This window comes from Malaclemys terrapin, chromosome 3 (genome assembly GCF_027887155.1).
Source record: "Malaclemys terrapin pileata isolate rMalTer1 chromosome 3, rMalTer1.hap1, whole genome shotgun sequence".
NCBI classification, from domain to species: Eukaryota; Metazoa; Chordata; order Testudines; family Emydidae; genus Malaclemys; species Malaclemys terrapin.
This window is the reverse complement of record NC_071507.1, coordinates 126,302,401-126,323,955: the sequence shown is the minus strand read 5'-3', so window position 1 is coordinate 126,323,955 and position 21,555 is coordinate 126,302,401. Positions and strand designations below refer to the sequence as shown.

General features: G+C 40.0%; 1 protein-coding gene across 2 annotated transcripts in view; it reads left to right on the top strand.

Moving 5' to 3' along the window:
- Nucleotides 1–21,555, top strand: part of ARMC2 (armadillo repeat containing 2) — a 111,198-nt gene that overhangs the window by 39,345 nt on the left and 50,298 nt on the right. For both annotated transcript variants that reach the window (XM_054021738.1, XM_054021737.1), the window contains 4 exons: nt 10,125–10,217; nt 15,101–15,276; nt 18,101–18,203; nt 21,134–21,354. In XM_054021738.1, coding sequence (XP_053877713.1) covers nt 10,125–10,217; nt 15,101–15,276; nt 18,101–18,203; nt 21,134–21,354 — 593 coding nt within the window. The remainder of the gene's footprint in view (nt 1–10,124; nt 10,218–15,100; nt 15,277–18,100; nt 18,204–21,133; nt 21,355–21,555) is intronic.

The window sequence follows — 21,555 nt, the reverse complement described above, 5'->3', positions numbered from 1 at the left end:
CTTTTTGCTTGAGTATTGGTATCCTGTTGAATCATAATTTACACAGTTAGAAGATTAAGGACCATCACTAAACTACTGCAACTGAAACTCTTAATTTTCACCAACACTTTTTTTAAAAAAAATCTTCCAAGACTGAGAAATACAAAGCCTTATTGCTTATATTGTTGCCTTTTTTAATAATCACAACATTTTGTGCTTCTAATTTATGTTGTTTGAATTAATATTGCATGTTAAAGGCTACTTGTGATTTTTTTTTCAAGGGGGCTCAAGAGGTATTGTGGAAACATAGTATGAAAATACCTGGTTGTAATGATATGACTTTTGGTTTTTGGATTCCATATTTTTTTGGTGTATGAGAGAGATTTAAGAGAGACTACTTTTTGTGCTCCGATGAAAACTGAATAGCATATTTTAATTTCTAGTGTGAACTTTTACCCTCACACTGCAAACATGCTCACAAATAATCTTATTCATTGGGATTAATCAGGTGTATAAAGTTGCTACATGCATTCTTGCAACATCGAGGATTTTACATGAATTCAGAGCTGGGGTGTAAGAATCATAGGGGGGGGAAGTAATTCATCTACATCTAGATTGTGGCAGGAAGCAGCACTGTGAGCTTTTCTATTACTCATATTTCACCTCTGTTCTCTTACATTGTTCAGAGCAGAGCTTCTCTTCATGGCAAATTCCGTGCAGTGTTTTATTAATTGAGCTACTTGTCATTTGGAACCTAAACAATACTATCAGCTCATTTCATTTGGGAATGAAAAAAGTCTGCAAAAGAAATATTTAAAAAAAAATCCTATCTGTCCAGTATATTTCCCATGAAATAGCAGCCATTTTACATAAGCCCTAGAAATAGATATTATAAATAAATTTTACAATGGGTCCATTGAATAGTCAAAATTAAGCTACAGAATTTGGATTTGTAAAAGTGAAGCCATTTAAAATGGTCAGTTATGAATCTTAATCCTCCTTGTTTCACCCAACCAAATGATCTCAACATAGACGCACAGATTTAAGACTTGAGACACTGATCCCAGGAAGAAAGCCTCTTAACTCGTACATTATCATTATATTGTATATTCTGTTCTTGTAAAATAATTACTACACTAAGATTTATACATTAGTTTGCACATGCTGTCAGGAAACACAGTTTCTGATCAGGTAAGGAATCTGTCAAGTAAAATTATACATGCTCTAGTGTTTACAATGTCACCATAGCAAAGGTTGGTCCTAGAATATTAGAGAGACAAAGTAGGTGAGGTAATATTTTTTTATTGTACCAACTTCTGTTGGTGAAAGAGACAAGTTTTCAAGATACAAAGAGCTCTTCTTCAGGTCTGGGAAGGATACTCAGAGTGTCGCAGCTAAATACATGTTGGAACAGATTGTTTAGCATAAGTAGTTAACACATATTTACAGATCCAGAAACCACCCCAAACACACCAAAAAATCTGTTATCCGAAGTCCTGGCTGTACATATCACAGAATATGCTCCAAGAAGAAAGTCTGTGATACACACTTAAAACTGCCTTCAAACAAGGCCACTCCACCAGAGGAGAAGATTGCATCATGGAACGGGCCATCCAAATACCCTGAGAGAGTGTACTTCAATACAGGGAAAAAAACCTCTTTGACTCCATACCCATAGTTACAGAGAGTCCTGTGGCACCTTTAAGACTAACAGATGTATTGGAGCATAAGCTTTCGTGGGTGAATGTCCACTTCGTCGGATGCATGTCTTATCATGCATCTGACGAAGTGGGCATTCACCCACGAAAGCTTATGCTCCAATACATCTGTTAGTCTTAAAGGTGCCACAGGACTCTCTGTTGCTTTTTTCAGATCCAGACTAACACGGCTACCCCTCTGATACTTGATACCCATAGTGGTCACCCACTACCCCACACTGGAACATACATGGGGTATTATTAAGCAATTACAACCCACCCTTTAGGGTGGTCACATCCTGAAAGGAATCTTTCCTGCACCCCCTCTTCTGACCCTGCCATAACGCACATAATACCTGCAGTCATATCTCCACTGCTACAATAATCAGTACCTCCTCTGCCCCCCAACACACTTTTCAAGATCCATGGGTCTTACACATGCCTATCACATGGCATGGTATACCTCATCCAGTGCGCTAAATGCCCCAATAAGAGCTTTGTGGGTGAAACCAGACATTCACTATGCTCTCAAATGAACTCTCACAGAAAAATTATATGACAAAAATACCCTATCACCCATGGGTGAATGCTTTTCACAAAATGATCACTCCATATTTGACCTCTCAGTCCTCATCCTCAAAGGAAACCTGCACAACGCTGCCAAAAGATAAGCCTGGAAGCTTAAATTCCTAACTGCTAGACACTAAAAATTAGTGTCTTTATAAAGACACTGGAATTATGGTTTACTACAAAAATCTTTAAACCATTAGCCACTCGCCCCCTTTTTTGTCCTATAACTTCAGGGGTATTAACGGAATAAATTGCCTTGAATGGTCCCTTAGAATATGTGTTAATTACTTATGTTAAACAGTGTGTTTCACCTTGTATTTAGCTGTGACACTGATTACCTTTTCCAGACCTGAAAAAGAGCTCTGTATAGCTTGAAAGCTTGTCTCTTTCACCAACAGAAGTTGGGCCAATAAAATGTATTACCTCACCCTCCTTGTCTGTCTAATACTCTGGTATTCACAGATTACTTTGTTGAATAAAGTGCTCCAATGTCTGAACTTTGTTTTCCAGCTATTTTTTTTAAAGTAAACCCTGAAAGTAATCTTGAACTAGAAATTTATTGTAACTACTGTTTCTTTGGATTCTGTGATTGACATTGAGATTAAAAAAAAGACTGATTTACAACAGAGTTTGAATAATCTTGAAATAAGAGGAACATGCCACAAGATTTACTAAATACAGTCGCCCACATTTCCTGTTACATCCAGTCTCTGCTCTGCAGAGTGCTGGGAGACTGCTCTATGTCCGAGACCAATGCAGGTTCGAATGAGTATTTGGGTGAAGGAGGAAAATTGAAACAAAGACAGACTGCAATTCAAAACAGGTGATTGTTTATTAATGGGGAATGAATTACAATTTGGGCTGGGGAGGAGTACTTTTACCAACTAACAATACTATCAGAGCAAAATGTTCACACAACTCTAATTCAGATAGGAACACGTGATCAACCAAAAGTATCACCAGAACAGTAATATATGTAACTTGAAACAGTCTATTTACATCCAACAATGAAGAACTGAATGATCTATAATCAACTGTTCACTAAAAACCAGAACAGACATACAAAACTGGGTAAACTATACATGCATTAATTGAATCCCATGAAATACACCAACTGACCACAATAGCAATTAATACAACAATTCGTCCCCTATATACTATACACGAGATCTGGTACCAAGTAAGGAAGGAGAAAAAGAGGAGAGGCCAAGCAAGCAAAATATTTACAAAAATTAAAATACACGTACCACACTCCAAGCACAGCTGACCAGCAATACAGACACCAGGGGCATGACGGGATGTAATCCGAAACGACACGACACGAGCTGGCTCAATCCGGAGGAGACCCTGGCTGAAAGAGTGATCAGGCCTTTCAGCTAACACGCGGACACTCCTCCTGATTTTGGCGCGGGACATAGTTTTATTCGAAGACCCTTACTCGTGCCAGCATTTGATTGGTCCCCAGCTCCTACACCAACTGGGTTCCGAGCTGGTGCCCTCTACGTCAACAGGTACTGCACCCGGCACACTAAGTTTATTCACACGAAACGCCGGTATTGTAGCACACTGTATCAATGTGACCTACAATTGACCAGGCAGAAGGTTCGTGAATAGGCACACGGCACTACGACGGTGCACACGACACCAATGTGTTGCACACAACACCAACGTGACCCATTGACCGACAATTGGCCATCCAGACGCCATGTCTGAGCATAGGGTTGCGACACTCTACACTATCCTTAAGAGCTGTCCACCAGGAGAGAATAGCCAGAGCACTTATTGGTGTTTTTCTTTACCCTCTCTCATTCTCTGTGCAAGGGTGATAAGGGAGGAACTCTCTCTATGGACCTGATCCAAAGCCCAGTGAAGTCAATAGGCTCCCACTGACTTCAGCGGGCTTTGGAACAGTCACTGTACCAGCTAAGGACTTCCCCATGCTGGGGGTGTTCTTAGCTCCTGGGATCTGACCAGTCCGACCCTTTTTCATAATGGCTTCAGAGGAGGCCAGAAGATGTGGGACACTATGATGGAGTCTAGACTGCAGGCTTCATGTCTGCAGAGAATTTGGTAGAACTCACTGCACCTTCATGGAGATTGTTTAAGGTTTTGGTTGTCATTTTGTACAATCTACTCTTTAAGTACAGTCCCCACTACCTTCTCAGTGTTGTTCTTCTCTCGCCAAGAGGATTGGAACTGAGTGAGTTATGTCTCTGGTCAATTGACGCTGCTGTAAACCAATTTAGAGTTATTTTTTCCCCAAAATTCCCCTAAGAACCAAGTGCCCCACCTCCACACTGCTCGTAATTCCTGTCAATATGGGAAGTGAAAAAACTTAATTCAAGATTCAGTTTCTAGTCGCTTGTTTGATAGCACTCCTCTGGGCTGTGGATTAGTATTTTAAGGATATTTTATATTAATGGAGGAAAGGAGTCAAAATATTATGTTTGAAAATTCTCAGATATTTGAGGTTCATCATTAGCTAAAATAATATACTACAGATCGTTCACCTTGAAACTAGCCAATAACAAGGTACAAGAAAATTTTCAGGAGCCTTAGCAACGTGATTTTTTTAAATCCTCACAAAATCCTCTTCTCTCCTTTAACAGCCATCCTCTCTGAACCTTTTTCTGTTTCCTGTAGAGCAAGCTTACTGCTGCCTTCAAGATGTCGCCATTGGAGCTAGTGATAAGATTTTAAAAAGCGCTTAAAGGATTTAGGAGCACAAATCCCATTGAAAATCAATGATACTTGTGTTTCTAAATCCCTGAGGTACTTTTGAAAATATCCACTTCAGTTTTGAGGTACTCCACACAGCATCTATGCCGCCACCACCACCACCAGACACACTCCACTTAGCTTAAGTCTCAGGGAGAGAAACATTTATATTGTGTGTTCTAATTTGAAGATATATCTTGATATCAAAAACGTAACATTTGTGAGTCTCACCTGTTTTTTGGATATATACTGTTTATAATGGAGGTTGGGTGAAACCTCAGTGAAACCAGTGGGCATTACAGTTGCCTTTCATTCAGGATAAACGTAAGAAGCAGTTAAGTTCATTTTTAGAGTAAGATAGCTGAGATGACAGGAGACAGCACCCAAAATACAGGCCTCATTGCCAGGCCAGTCAGAAACAGAGCTGTAGGGTGGCAAGGGTGTCTTCCATCAGTGGCCAGTGCCAGATGATTGCGAGGGAATGAATAGAATAAGGCAATTATCAGGTGAGCCATCCCCCATTGTCCAGTCCCAGCTTCTGCCAGTCAGAGGTTTTGGGACACCCAGAGTATGGGGTTGCATCACTGACCATAGGTCCATCAATGGCTATTAGCCACTATCCTCCATGAACTTATCTAATTCTTTTTTTAACCCAGTTATACTTCTGGCCTTCACAATATCCCCTGGCAATGAGTTCCACAGGCTCTGTGCTGTATGAAGAAGTACTTCCTTGTTTATTTTAAATCTGCAGCCTATTAATTTCATGGGGTGACCCTAGGATCTTGTGTTATGTGAAGGGGTAAATAACACTTCCCTATTCACTTTTTCTACACTATTCATGATTTTATATACCTCTATCATATCCCCTCTTAGTCTCCTCTTTTTCCAAGCTGAAAAGTCCTAGCCTCTTTAATCTCTCCTCATATGGGACCCGTTCCAAACCCCTAATAATTTTAGTTGCCCTTCTCTGAACCTTTTCTAATGCCAGTATATCTTTTTTTGAGATGAGGAGACCACATCTGTACGCAGTATTCAAGATGTGGGCGTACCATGGATTTATATAAGGGCAATAAGATATTCTCCATCTTATTCTCTATCCCTTTTTGAATGATTCCTAACATCCTGTTTGCTTTTTTGACTGCCACTGCACACTGCGTGGACGTCTTCCGAGAATTATCCACGATGACTCCAAGATCTCTTTCCTGATTAGTTGTAGCTAAATTAGCCCCTATCATGTTGTATGTATAGTTGGGGTTATTTTTTCCAATGGGCATTACTTTACATTTATCCATGTTAAATTTCATTTGCCATTTTGTTGCCCAATCACTTAGTTTTGTGAGATCTTTTTGAAGTTCTTCACAGTCTGCTTTGGTCTTAACTATCTTGAGCAGTTTAGTATCATCTGCAAACTTTGCCACTTCACTGTTTACCCCTTTCTCCAGATCATTTATGAATAAGTTGAATAGGTTTGGTCCTAGGAGTGACCCTTGGGTAACACCACTAGTTACCCCTCTCCATTCTGAAAATTTACCGTTTATTCCTACCCTTTGTTCCCTATCTTTTAACCAGTTCTCAGTCCATGAAAGGATCTTCCCTCTTATCCCATGACAACTTAATTTACGTGAGAGCCTTTGGTGAGGGACCTTGTCAAAGGCTTTCTGGCAATCTAAGTACACTATGTCCACTGGATCCCCCTTGTCTACATGTTTGTTGACCCCTTCAGAGAACTCTAATAGATTAGTAAAACATGATTTCCCTTTACAGAAACCATGTTGACTTTTGCCCAACAAGTTATGTTCTTATATGTGTCTGACAATTTTATTCTTTACTATTGTTTCAACTAATCTGTCTGGTATTGACGTTAGACTTACCAGTCTGTAATTGCCGGGATCACCTCTAGAGCCCTTTTTAAATATTGGCATTACATTAGCTATCTTCCAGTCATTGGGTACAGAAACCGTTTTAAAGGACAGGTTACAAATCATAGTTAATAGTTCCGCAATTTCACATTTGAGTTCTTTCAGAACTCTTGGGTGAATGCCATCTGGTCCCGATGACTTGTTACTGTTAAGTTTTTATCAATTAATTCCAAAACCACCTCTATTGACATTTCAATCTGTGACAATTCCTCAGATTTGTCACCTACAAAGGATGGCTCAGGTTTGGGAATCTCCCTAACATCCTCAGCTGTGAAGACTAAGCAAAGAATTCATTTAGTTTCTCTGCAATGACTTTATTGTCTTTAAATGCTCCTTTTGTATCTCGATCGTCCAGGGTCCCCACTGGTTGTTTAGCTTCCTGCTTCTGATGTACTTAAAAAACATTTTGTTATTGCCTTTTGAGTTTTTGGCTAGCTGTTCTTCAACCTCCTTTTTGGCTTTTCTTATTACATTTTTTACACTTAATTTGGCAGTGTTTATGGTCCTTTCTATTTACCTCACTAGGATTTGACTTCCACTTTTTAAAAGATGCCTTTTTATCTCTCAGTGCTGCTTTTACGTGATTGTTAAGCAATGGTTGTAGTTCTTTTACTGTTTTTTTTTTTTTTTTTTTAATTTGGCGTATACATTCAAGTTGGGCCTCTATTATAGTGTCTTTGAAAAGTGCCCATGCAGCTTGCAGGGATTTCACTCTAGTCACTGTACCTTTTAATTTCTGTTTAACTAACCTCATTTTTTGCATAGTTCCCCTTTCTGAAATTAAATGCCACAGTGTTGGGCTGTTGAGGTGTTCTTCCCACCACAGGAATGTTAAATGTTATGATGATATGGTCACTATTTCCAAGCGGTCCTGTTATAGTTACCTTTTGGACCAGATCCTGCGCTCCACTCAGGGCTAAATCGAGAATTGCCACTCCCCTTGTGAGTTCCTGTACCAGCTGCTCCAAGAAGCAGTCATTTAAAGTATCGAGAAATTTTGCCTCTGCATTTCATCCTGAGGTGAGATGTACCCAGTCAATATGGGGATAATTGAAATCCCCCACTATTATTGAATTCTTTATTTTGATAGCCTCTCTAATCTCCCTTAGCATTTCATCGTCACTATCACTGTCCTGGTCAGGTGGTGGGTAATAGATCCCTACTGTTATATTCTTATTAGAGCATGGAATTATCAATTATCAACTATCAATAGAGATTCTATGGAACATGTGGATTCATTTAAGATTTTTACTTCATTTGATTCTACATTTTCTTTCACATATAGTGCCACCTCCCCCCCCCCCCCCCGCATGACATGTTCTGTCATTCTGATATATTTTGTACCCCAGAATGATTGTGTCCCATGGATTATCCCCACTCCACCAGGTTTCTGTGATGCCTATTATATCAATATCCTCCTTTAACATGAGGCACTCTAGTTCACCCATCTTATTATTTAGACGTCTAGCATTTGTGTACAAGCACTTTAAAAACTTGTCACTGTTTTATTTGTCTGCCCTTTTCTGATGTGTCAGATTCTTTTTTATGTGAATGTTTCTCATCTGATCTGGCCTAACTGGCTAACATTCTGTTAGTTTTTTTGACTGCTGCTGCATGTTGAGCAGATATTTTCAGAGAACTAGCTATGATGACTCACAACTCAAGAAAGATCTCGAACAGTTAATTTAGATCCCATCATTTTGTATGTATGGTTGGGATTTTGTTTTCTAACGTGCATTACTTTGCACTTATCAAAATTGAATTTTACCTGCCATTTTGTTGTCCGGTCACCCAGTTTTTTACAATTTTACAAGTTACAAAACTCTCTACACATCACTAAAATCCAACCCACCAGTTTGTCCCAGTTATTCTGTACCTTCCTTATCTTTCTTTTGGATACGAGTAGTCCACATACTAGTCTGTGAAGGTATCTCCCCAGTTTGTACTGGGGCAAAACATTAATGCAGGAGTAGGCAACCTATGACAGGCGTGCCGAAGGCGGCATGTCAGCTGATTTTCAGTGGCACTCACACTGCCCAGTTCCTGGCCACTGGTCCGGGGGGCTCTGCATTTTAATTTAATTTTAAATGAAGCTTCTTAAACATTTTAAAAACCTTATTTACTTTACATACAACAATAGTTTAGTTATGTATTATAGACTTGTAGAAAGAGACATTCTAAAAATGTTAAAATGTATTACTGGCATGCAAAACCTTAAATTAGAGTGAATAAATGAAGACTCGGCACAACACCTCTGAAAGGTTGCCGACCCCTGCATTAATGTATTTTTCCTTTGACAAGTTTCTTATTTTCCAAGTCCAAAACTGACTTCAGCTTTGCAAAATATGGTGGTATACTTGACATGAGTGAACAGAATTGTTGGGAGCGCATAATACATTCAGTTAACATAACTTCCCACCATTTATAAATATAAATATATATATTGTATACTCTCTTAATACCATGCAATTAATACCTGTTAAAGTGGTGTATACAATGCCTAACCTATATGTATTGGCTAACATTTGTAAATAATGATTGCATCAAAGAATATACATTATTCTCATACATTTTTTCTAACAACCCATGACACAGCAAATATTGTCTAACTGCTTGGGCCAAAAGTGATAGCACTACCAAACTCTCTCTTGAGCATTCTGATCAGCTGGCTGTAATTAACACTGTACAGATCATGTGAAGGCATATTATTCCTAATCCAGGTTATTCTGCTAGATTTTGGATGGAGGGTATAAAGAGTGGGATTTCTGAGTTGAGGGAAATGGTCCTTCCTTCATTGGTACTTCAACCCTGTAATCAAAGAAGACCTCTGGTCACTATTATAATAATGCTATAAGACGTTATTTACCACAATTTTGCCAATTTAGTTAATAGCTTCATCGATCTGAAGGCCAGAAGGAACCATTATGATAATACAGTTTGACTTGTATAACACAGGTCATAGAATTTCACCAGTGCTGCTTTATCAAGGCTTGATCTTGATCCTCGGCTTCTGATTGAACCAGAGCATACCTTTTAGAAAGGCATCCAATCTGATTTCTGTTTGAAGGGCTTATTTTTGAGAGAGTTTAAATTTAAAAAAATGGATTGGAGGACAAATCAGAAGTTAGCAAATTGCAACGTTTTCAATTAACCTGGTGCATAAAATACTTGTAAAAGTTTATTTGTGCTGCAGTTAAAAACTCCACCTAATATATGATTATGTTTTAAATGTACTTTAAAGGCTCAGAGAATGACTCAAGAGTAAACGAAACTGAAGAGGAAGAAAACTACTGGAATGTAAAGATTGTACCAATTGTGTATGAATTAGAGAATGGTAGGTAATATTTCTTGGATATTTCAGTAATAGTGAATACACATTTTACATTGCAAATTGAGTATGGCGAGGAAGGCTTAATTTTGAATTTCCTCACTCATGACTCACATACAAGTCAACCCATTTAAAGTTGCTTTTATACAAAATTGTTGCTAATTTCTTTCCTTAATGGAATTTTAAAATTCCATTATCTCAATCGGAGTATATGAAGACACCCTTGTTATCTTTCACAGGCATGTTAGAAGTGTGTGTAAAGTTAAAATGCCTTATTTTGTGCTACATTTACACCTGGGCAACCTTGTGTATAAAATATTGCAAAATCAGAATATTGTTTTACACAAACTTTGCACACGTGTAAATAATTACATGTGTGCAAGGCAATAGAGAAAATGGCCCAAAATGCTTAATCATATAGGACAGTGGTTCTCAAACTTTTTTTTTTTTTTTTTTTTTTTTTTTTGAAGACTACTTGAAAATTGCTGAGGATCTCAGCGGACCACTTAATGATTTTTCCAAATGCTGTTTGTACAGTTAGCTAACTATTGTAAAGTGCTTTAGATAAAAGCACTATATATAAAAAAAAACCCTAGATAATAATTAACTTTTTTTTGTTCTACAAATAAAAGCACACATCTCATATTTTAATATCAGTAGTCTTACCTTTCTAGTGCGATGGATGTGCTCTCTCTACCCCGCTGCAGCAGCCCCCGAACTGGGTTTGGGAAGGAGGGGGGGGTCTCTCCCTCGCCACAGAGCTGAGGCTGGGAAGGGGCCGCGATGTTAAAGCTTTAACGTTGGCTGCATACGGGCCGATATCGGTTTCTTACCCCTGTCTCTTTCTCTGGCTGCCTCAGCCCTGCATGTCCCAGATTCCCCCCAACCCCTCTTCTCACCCCACTGCCCCCTCCCACCCATCCCGTATTCCACACAAGGCCACCACCTCACCTTACATGTACATCTTCTTCAGGGTCCAGGCACCCAATTAGTGGAGCCATGCCTATGCCTCCACTAATTAGATGGGTGGCCCTTCATTTTCTCATGTGCGGCAACCCAGGTGCACACCTTAGAGGGAACTATCCGCGGACCACAGTTTGAGAACCTCTGATTTAAGAATAAAGGATATACTCTGCCTGTATCAGGAGCAGCAGAAGGTCCCTAAAAGTATGTGTGTAGTGGTGGGGGGGGGCTTTGTGTGCCTGAACTGTGGCTCCGCCTCCCCCCTCCTGCCCCGACGCTGCACCACCCCTTCTCCCTGAGGCTCTGCCCCCCACTGCTCCTTCTCCCCAAGCCTCCACCCTCGCACTATCCCTTCCCCCGGAGCCCTGCTCCCACACCACTGCTCCCCCCCCCCAGACCCCGCCCTCTGCTTGCTCCTCTTCACCCACTTCTCCATTGCTCACCCTTACGCTCGGTAAAAAGTGGGTGGGGGAGGCATGACTCCCAGCCCCACCTGTTCCAGTGCCCTTGGCCTGTATGTCACTTTCATCAGCTGATTTACGGAAGAGCACTAGACAGAAAGCTTGAAACTGCCACCTATTCCATCTCTTAATTTAAATTAAGGTAGCCTAATGGAAGCCAGCTAGTTAGAGGGTTTGGAGAGTGGGATGGTGTTGAAGAAGAAGCTTCTCCTTTTTCAGAGTATAAAGATGGAGTGGATCTTACACTTGCATATATTAGAACAAGAACATATTTTTAATTTTTTAAATAGTCTATTTTCTCCTTTTTAAAAATCTGTCTTTGCTCCTTTCCCACCAATTGATAGATGAATACAGTACTATGAAGCACTCAAAGTAACAATTTTCTGTTTCTTTAATGTTCTTGTTGACTAAAGCTAGAATGGCAGTCATCCCCTCTTTTAGTTCCATGCTATACTTCCTTTATTTGGGCCTTCACTGCACAGTTACAGTATTTATTTCTAAGTCAGTTCAGGAATTCCATAATTTAAAGGAGTGGATCTATTAGTAATGCAACATTTGTTTAGAGTTTGTTTTTATACAACCATATAGGGTAGAACCTCAGAGTTACGAACACCAGAGTTACAAACTGACCAGTCAACCACACACCTCGTTCGGATCCGGCAGTATGCATTCAGGGAGCAGCAGACAATGACACAAAAAAAAAAAAAAAAAAAAAAAAAAGCAAATACAGTGTAGTACAGTGTTAAACATAAACTACTAAAAAATAAAGGGAAAGCAGCATTTTTCTTCTGCATAGTAAAGTTTCAAAGCTGTATTAAGTCAATGTTCATTTGTAAACTTTTGAAAGAACAGCCATAACATTTTGTTCAGAGTTACGAACAACTTCCATTTCTAAGAAGTAGAATAGTCATTGCGCTTCATTGGATGCAGTGATTGCAATTTTGACTGATCCTTCTAGAGAGTGCACAGCAGACCCGCCAATGCAGGGGGCAAAGGGGACAATTTCCCAGGGGCCCAGGCAATTTAAAAGGCCCCGGGGGCTCCTGGCTGCCGCCACCAGCAGCACAGCGCAGCTAAAGCAGGCTTCCTGCCCGCCCTCACTCTGCGCTTCTCCCAGAAGCGGCTGGAACGGCCCTACGGCCCCAGGGGGGGAGAGGGGACTCCGCAGCTCCTGCTGACCGGGAACTGAGGCCAATGGGAGCTGCAGGGGTGGTGCCTGTGGGCGGTGGTGCACGGTGACTCCCTGAACCCCCCTGTCTAGGAGCCACTTCCAGAGAACTGTGCCGGCTCTAGGCTGCTAGATCTACTCAGTGGAGAGGGTAACTGGGACAAATTAGTGGGTGGGTGGCAGGAGGAGACAGGAAATGAGGAGGAGTGTGAGTAGGCAAGTATGGGGGTGGGAAGAAGAGAAATTATGGGAGAGGTGTGCATAGTGGAATGTGGGGAGTAGGACCTGGGGGAAACTGACTAGTACCCTCTGGTCATTTTATGCTGCTTCCGATTTGCGTAAATTAGCCAGAATGTACTGCTGAATCTAGCCCAAAAAGTTAAAATTACATATAATATGTAAAATATAAAGATTGATACTACATATCTTGAAATCCATTAGAAATATCACAGAGTAACATTAGTTTGGGTTTCTTGTTTAGTGTTCATGTATGAAACTTTTAATATTTTTATTTTAAAAAGGAAAATCCTGTATAAAAACTATGAATAACTGGAGAAGGATTGAAGTACATATTGGTGATATAATCTTAAAAGAAATCCAAACGTATTAAGATCTGGAAATGCACAGATAATGGACCTTTAACTCTAGAGGTGAGGTTACTAATTCAATAATGACTCCAGCCTGTGGTGACACCATCAGGGAAGAAAATCTAATGTGTCTTTAAAAATCAATTTAATTGACTTAGGGACTACAAATACTATAATACCTTAATCATCATTGTATGGGTACTTTATAAGGTGGATTTAAGGTTGTTTGGATACATCTATGCATTTCCATGCCTTAACATGGTTGGACTTCTTTTTAAAGAATCCTTTGAAAGTTCTGTGTTTGTGATACTTGTTTGGGGATAATTCATGTAATATATTTATACATTTAACAAATTACAGGTGCTCCAGGCAGCGCAATAAGGGGGTAGGGAGCAGGGGGAGTTGGATGGAGGGCAGGGGAGTTCGGGGTGTGGATAGGGGTCGGGGAAGTCAGAGGGCAGGGAACATGGGGGTTGAATGGGATCAGGGGTCCCGGGGGGCAATCAGGAAGGAGAGTGGGGTTGGATGGGGCAGGGGTTCCGGGGGGACAGGGAGCAGGGGGGGTTGGACAGCACTCCATACAATTTCCTAAACCCGATGCGGCCCTCAGGCCAAAAAGTTTGCCCTCCCCTGTCCTAGTTTGTATGGTTTGATTGTATTTTTAAAAGTTCTTTAGCAGTTGAAATAGAAAAAGAGTACCTTTTATCCTTTAAAAATATTGTAAAACATCTACCCAGCCAGCCCATTTTCATAGGGCAATTTGGTAAGCCTCAGAAGTTCAGATGAGTTTTACCTTCTAATTTGATACTGATTTTTATTTGTTTGAGCTAACTACTTTAACCACTGGTGTATTACTCTGCCTCTACTGAGGAATGCAACCTGTGCAAATACATGTGGATAATGGCAGTACTGTATTTCAAGTACTGCCATTGATATACTTTAAATACTAAATGGATGTAACCTTAAGGGGGAAAAAATCCAATATTTAAACAGAAAATTAATGTTTAGAAGATAGACATGTAAATTATTTTCTCCTAATGTAGAGTATATGTGAGTGATTGGGTTGTGGTAGAGATGGAGATTTTCTGGTAGTTTCTAAATAATGTCAGAGGCACTCAGAGTAGCAGATGGGATGCCTGTTTAAACATCCATTTGCATTCATCTTGAACCTCTACGGTGTGTGTGTAAGAGCTCTGAAAACTCATATATAAATCTATTTTTGAAGCCCATACAACAGCAAGCATATGACTGCCTGTGGGTTGGATTTATCAACACAATAACTTTCTTCAGCTCTCAGTTCCTTTTTGCCTGTAGCATTTGACGGAACTCTTTTTAATGAATTCTTCCAGCTTCACCACAGGTTAAGTGGTCCTAGTTGATATTTCATCAATCTAATTAACAAGTTAAAAAAGGTTTCCTTTGAGATTTATCCTCAAATGTTTTGATGTGTCTTGTTGCTGTTGGCTCTATGAATCACTTGGCTTAAAAGGAGCTATTGTTTTAAAAAGAGTAACATAAAAATGATTTGATGTATGAAAAATGTTTGTAAACCCTTGTATTAAAGTATCAGAACATTACGAAATTGATTGGGTACCTTATTTTGTGTGGTATTTTGCAAACATTTCTCTTTTTGGTGTTCTGTCTGTATCTGTTGATTGAATGGATGGCCTTGATAATTAACTTTATTTTCCTCTCCATCCCCACAAATAGAAGACAATATAGAAAACCTCTGCCTTGCCTGCACCAGTCTCCATCAAGCCTTGGAAGAAGGAAATATGTTTGGAAAGAGATTTAAAAGAAGAAGTGCGCTTCTGAAGATATTATATAAACTAGTTGACATTGGTTCAGACCCACTTGGCCTGAAACTGGCAAGAATGATTCTGGATGTAGGTCTTTTCTTAAACTATTTAGTGATATTAAAGAGTGCAGTGATTCATGTATACTGTATGTGCCATTGAAAACTTTTATCTAATTTAGTATTCCATACTTTAAGGATGTATCTACTTTTGTGTGATTGAAACTTGTGTAGACATATCTGAGCTAGATTACTGCTGTGATGTTCAACCTAGCTAGATTTAAAGTTACAGCAGCATGGGCTTCAATATGGGCTAGCCAGTAGAGTAATTATCCAAGATTTTGTGTGGGATTGTACAGCCCATGCTGCCTGAATGTCACTGCTCCAGTGCCTGAGCTAGCTTAGGTATGTCTACATGAGCTGGACTTGCACCCTGTGATTGCAGGGTAGAGAGATCTGTAGTGTTTTGATCTGCTAAGAATCAGAAGACTAGACAGTGGAAATTAAGTTCAGTTTTATAATACTTTGTACTTAAATAAAGCAACTTTATCTGAGGATATCAAAGCACCTTTATTGATGGTGAGTAAGTATATCCCCCATATGGGTGAGTGAGGTTAAGTTACTTCCAGGCCAAATCAGAAAGTCAGTGACCGAACTAGGAATAATACCCATCTATTCTGACTCATTATTTTATTTTATTATTTATTATTTAATTGAATTACCATAGCATCTAGAGTCCCCAGCTGAGTTGGGGACCCCATTGTGCTAAGTCCAGTATATGTACTTAGTAAGAGATGGTCTCTGCCCTGGAGAGCTTGCAATCTAAACAGATGAGACATATAAGAGAGGGAGAATGGAAATATTAACATCCCCATTATACTGATAGGGAATGGAGAGACAGAGATTGTGACTTGTCCAGGGTCACACAGGAAATCTGACAGAACTAGGCATTGATTCTTGAAATCCCAGGTTAGTGTCTTAAAGCACAAGATCATCCTTCAGCTCGATGTCCTGTGCTCTAACCACTCTGCCTTTCCAGTCTTTTTTTCATTTTGTTTTTGTTTACCTAGGACTCCAAACTTAATGAAAATTAGTAATTTCTACAACTTTACACCAAAGCTGAGATTTTAGTCTAAACATAATAGAAAACTAAATGTTGAATTATTAGCACAACTCAAGCTAGAGAACGCGGTCATTGTTGTGGTAAGACAATGATACTTGTGCTCCCATGTAGTTTCAGAAGTGACTTTGAAATTCTCTACTTCCTTGTCAGTGGTAATGTCATGAGTCCTCTGATCCAAGCATGAAACAGCATGTCACTGCTTATAGGAGTATTACATTCCTGTTGTGTAATCTCTGCAAGGGCAGGGAAGCTTGAGCAGAATTGTGTTGTGGTGGTGGGTTCAGAAAATGGTAAAATGAAGTAAAAGCATCATTACCTTTTGCTTTTGCAATAAACAGCTCACTAGAGAGAAGGAGCAAATACTTAGTAACAATTTATTTTTAGTAAATACACAAAAATAAAGTTAAATTACCTTGCATCATAACTTTCCCAGTAAAAAAAAATTTTTTTGATTTGTTGGTCACACCTTATAATTAATATAATTCAAAACCTTACATAACAGAAATAGTTTGCATAATGTGTTACTAAGATTAAGGAGAGTTTAGTCAATTTCCCATCCCATCCATTAATTTAGCATAGTTGTAACTGGGAACTTAAAGAAAACACGGCCTGATACAATTGATCTGCTAAATTTAGTTTCCCCTCACTGGGTTCCCCTCGAGTATGTATCCACAGATGCTTTCTAGTATGGGGTCTGCTTTCTGCTTACCCACAAAACACTGGTGGTTGACAACCTGAACAGCTTTTACAGTTACAGTGGATAACTCCCCCCACCCTCTTTAGCTCTGTATGCTTGCTGCTTTTCTCTGCTTTGCACATTGCTTTCTTCTCCTGGGCTGGGGCCATCCCCTCCCTGCACTGCTGCTGCTTTTTCTGCATAATCCTCTCCTGAGATCACAGAACAATATTCCTTTTTGCGGCGAGTTATTATATTAATCGCTTTAGACATAGACAAAATGTCATTTCCCCAATGCGGTTGAAGTATTATCCAGTACACCAACTCCCAAAATTCTCTCCAGATCTTCCCACTCCATGTGTACTTTAGCCAAAGGTGCAATGAATTTGTATTGCCCTAATTCTAGGAGTTCCATTAGAAAGTAAAAAAAAAAAAAAAAACACTGAAAGGTTGCCATTGTATCTTTACAACTTTCAGTTCCTGTTTTACAGTTTCCTGCATTCTTTCCTTTGATCATCTTCTCTTGTCAAGTTTCTCTCCTCTTGAACTTAACTGTTTAATATAGTCCCTGAAGTTTGAGGGCATCTTTCATGGTGAAATACATTTTCATATCCTATTTTATTTTCTAGCATAGAGTTTAATATACAGCTCTCATATTTTTGTGTGGCCACTATATTGCATAAACGGTGGATCCTGCTTAAACAAAGAGAGAGGGATTATTTTTCTATGCTATAAGAATGATTAAAACAAAAAACCTTGTAAACTGGTCAGATAAAAATCTTTTAAAAACTGATCCCAAGTAGCATGACTTGTATTTTTTTAAAGAGTAGTGTAGTTTAAATTTTCTTAAATTGTTTTAAATATTGAGGTGTTAGAACTTTTGAACTCTGAACCTCATTCTGTCCTATGGAAGTCAGTGATAAAATCACCATTCACTTTGGTCCCAGATCAGGCCCAGTCTGATTATTTGTCAATACCTTCTATAGGAACTTTAGAAAGTCCACATGCTGACAAGATTACTATGATGTACTTAACTTCTAAAATATTATGTTTTCTTTTACCCCAAAATATACATGTGATTTTTGTTTCTCTTCTTTCTCTTCTCTCTCTCTGCAGCTGAAAGTAAGTGGAAAGAATCTGCTCAATGTCTGCAAGCTTGTATTTAAAATTAGTAGAAATGAGAAAAATGATTCGCTCATTCAAAATAATAGTCTATTGGGTATGTATTCATTTTTATATATACTAAAATAAATGTTGAAATACAGTAGTAAAAATGCTTGCCCTTCAAATGTTTTAGAAAAATTATGACCGCTGACACTAGCTGTAACTGTATTCTAAAAATGTGAGCATTATGGACATGATGGACAAGCATGGGAGTGATGTGCAATCCTGTTTTTAATTTCTTGTTTTCAGTAAAACTTTTACATATCTTACTAACTTAAGCAAGAGGTGGGCAAACTACGGCCTGCGGGCCAAATCCGGCCCGCAGGACTGTCCTGCCCGGCCCGTGGGACTGTCCTGGCCAGCCCCCAAGCTCCTGGCCCGAGAGGCTAGCCCCGGCTCATCCCCCACTGTTCCCCCTCCCCTGCAGCCTCAGCTTGCTCGCTCTGCCGTCGGCGCAGTGCTCTGGGTGGTGGGGCTGTGAGCTCCTGGGGCAGCGCAGCTGCAGTGCCCGGCCTGACCCGGTCTCTGTGCTGCGTGGTGGTGGTGGCGTGGCCCGGCTCCAGCCAGCACGATAAGGGGACAGGGAGCGGGGGGAGGTGGGGTGTTGGATAGAGGGCAGGGGTGGTGGTTGGGGGCGGAGGTGTGGATAGGGGGCGGGGGGAGAACAGGGAGTTGGATGGGGCAGGGGTTCCGGGGGGGCCATTAGGAATGAGAGGAGGGGTTGGACGGGGCGGTGGGTGTCCGGGGCTGGTCAGGGGACAGGGAGCGGGTGTGTGTGGATGGGGCAGAGGTCCCGGGGGGACCGTCAGGAAGCAGGGGGGGTTGGATGGGCAAGAGTCCTGGGGGGGCAGATAGGAGGTGGGGGCCAGGCCACGACCCCCTCCCCTAACCGTCCCTCCATACAATTTACAAAACCCGATGCGGCCCTCAGGCCAAAAAGTTTGCCCACCCCTGACTTAGGCCCTTCAAACACGTCACACACATGCTTAACTTAACGAATGAGTATTCCCATTGGAGTAAATGGGACTGTTCATCTCTTTAAAGTTAAGCATGTGTGTTTGCAGGATTGGCCAGATCATCCCTTCCAATTGTAAGACCTATGGGAGAAGGGTCCGGGGAAGGAAAACTCCACAAGGAACTCAGTAGAGTTCAGACACAAGGTGTCTCAGTTCAGGGTAGTTGCACCTATATTCCCCCTCTGTGTGGTCCAGCAAGGGCACTCGCTCTAGGCTTCCATCTCCCCAGCCATGTCTCCTCCCTTTCTGACTGGGTTATTTCCAGGCTGAACAGTTCCCTGACTGTACTGTGGTGTCCCCAGCAAAGGCTGTCTGCCTAAGTAGCTCTGCTTCACTTCTCTCCTTGCCAGCAGTTTTATAAGTTATCACGCAGTTCTTTCTAAGCAAGCACTTTTAAAAGCATTACAGAGAAAACATATTAAAACAATAAGCATACCAGAGATCACCCCCTCACTCCAAAAAGGGCTCTGTTTGGTGATTAGTTCTTAAAAGCCCACACAAGGTGTTTTTTTCCTATGGGTACAAGTTTATCACAGCCTCCCAAGAACCCAATTCTGATGGGGCATCAGTGGGCCAAAGACCGTCCAATGCTTTCCTGAGGATTGGGCCCCGCCAGACCAGAGGTTCTGCCAGATTGCTGGATTAGAAAGAAGTCCCTGAGACATTAAGTGAGGCTATTTAACCAAAAATCCTTTCCTTGTCTGTTGTTCCCTGGAAAATCCAATTTGAATCAGTATATGTGGTGATGGTAGCTCTGTGGAAGTTACACTGTGAGTGAATTTGCCTTCCCCCTCTTCCCCTCCCCCCACTTCACTCTTCTTAGTTTCTGGAGGGCTGTGATTCCCCTTCCTCACGGAAATACACACAGTCATTCATTGTATCAAAAAGGCAAATGCTTATGTACTATTGAACTCCTAAAATACTTAAAACTTAATTCAGTAAGGATAGACAGATAAAGCGTATCTGTGTCAGCATCATTGTTTAGTTTTTGGTCCCATCTTCCCATGGCTTTCTTCATTACTTAGTTAAAAAATGTGGGGTGTTTTTTGTTTTTTTGTTTTGGTTTGGTTTGGTTTTTTGCTGGAAAGGTTTATAGCTTTGGATTGATTTGTGGATGGAGGAATGGCTGATATAAGACATAAGAATGCTTTGGAAAGTTTTTTTTTTCCTATTGTTTCAGTGATTTATTTGTTTGTTTATTAAATGTTTTACTGGCATGCAGAATATCGACAGGAATTAGTAAAACAAGCAGCTGACTTTTCACCAAAATGCTGAAAATGACTGGAAACAGAAATTAATGTTAGTTTCTTTTTAACTGATCCAGTTATCTAGAAATTAAAGGTTCAAAAACTGACCTCACGTTTGTTTAATAAGTAAGAAATATCCTCAAAATTCTGTTTACTTAGTTTTGACTGGGAGATATGGAGGAAATAATGCAAGATGAAAATGATATTTTGGGCACATTTACTCCTCCTATTGTCTCTTCACCAGCAGTTAGCTAGCAAATTTAAGCTCACGCCTATGCTGACATTACTGATAATGCTGGTGTATAGGGAACGCTGCAATAAAAAGTCATTGATTTTTTAGGTGCCTCAGTTTTTGGGTGGCCATCTTAAAGAGGCCTTATTTTCAGAAAGTTCTGAGCATATGCTCTCTGAAAATCAGGCCCTTTTAAAGGTGTCTCAAGTTGAGCATTCAAGAATTGAGGCAAATAAAATCAGTAATTGTTTTTGCAAATCTTGGCCAAGGATTTTAATGATGACCACGGTGCCTACAAAGCTTGTATACATGTCTTATATTTCAATAATTAGCCCTGATTTCTATCCAAATACTTTGTTTGTCCCATCCATTGATGAGAAAAGTATGATAAACACTGTAACCCCAGTTTTCTTTTGCAGTTAATCTTTTTAAGACTGAAGTAGTTCAAATATAAATGTCAGTCTTTCTAAACACTAATATTCTTTTTTAGATTCTTTGTTGGAGATCCTGAGATTTGAAGATCTACAAACAAACAATGAGGCTTTTCTCTATTGCTTGGGAGCAATAAAATTCATTTCTGGAAATGCAGTACTCCTTAATGAACTGGTTAACAAAGGAGCTGTTGAAATATTCTTTCAGTTAATGAAGCAGATTAATAATATTAAAGAAAATGACAAATGTTTCTCCAACTTGGGCCACCTATTAGTCCAGGTCAGCATCTATTTTTATTTTAAAAATATAAATACAAACTCCAATGACCAAATTAAAATTAAATTAAAGCAGCTAAGTTGTGCCTGTTAACATAAAAGAAAAATTGGTCCTAAGTATGTGTAGACTTCATTGAAAAACGGCATTGTCATGAAGTTGTTCGTGGCCAAAATTTAGGTTTGTGGAGTACCTTTGTTTTGTGTA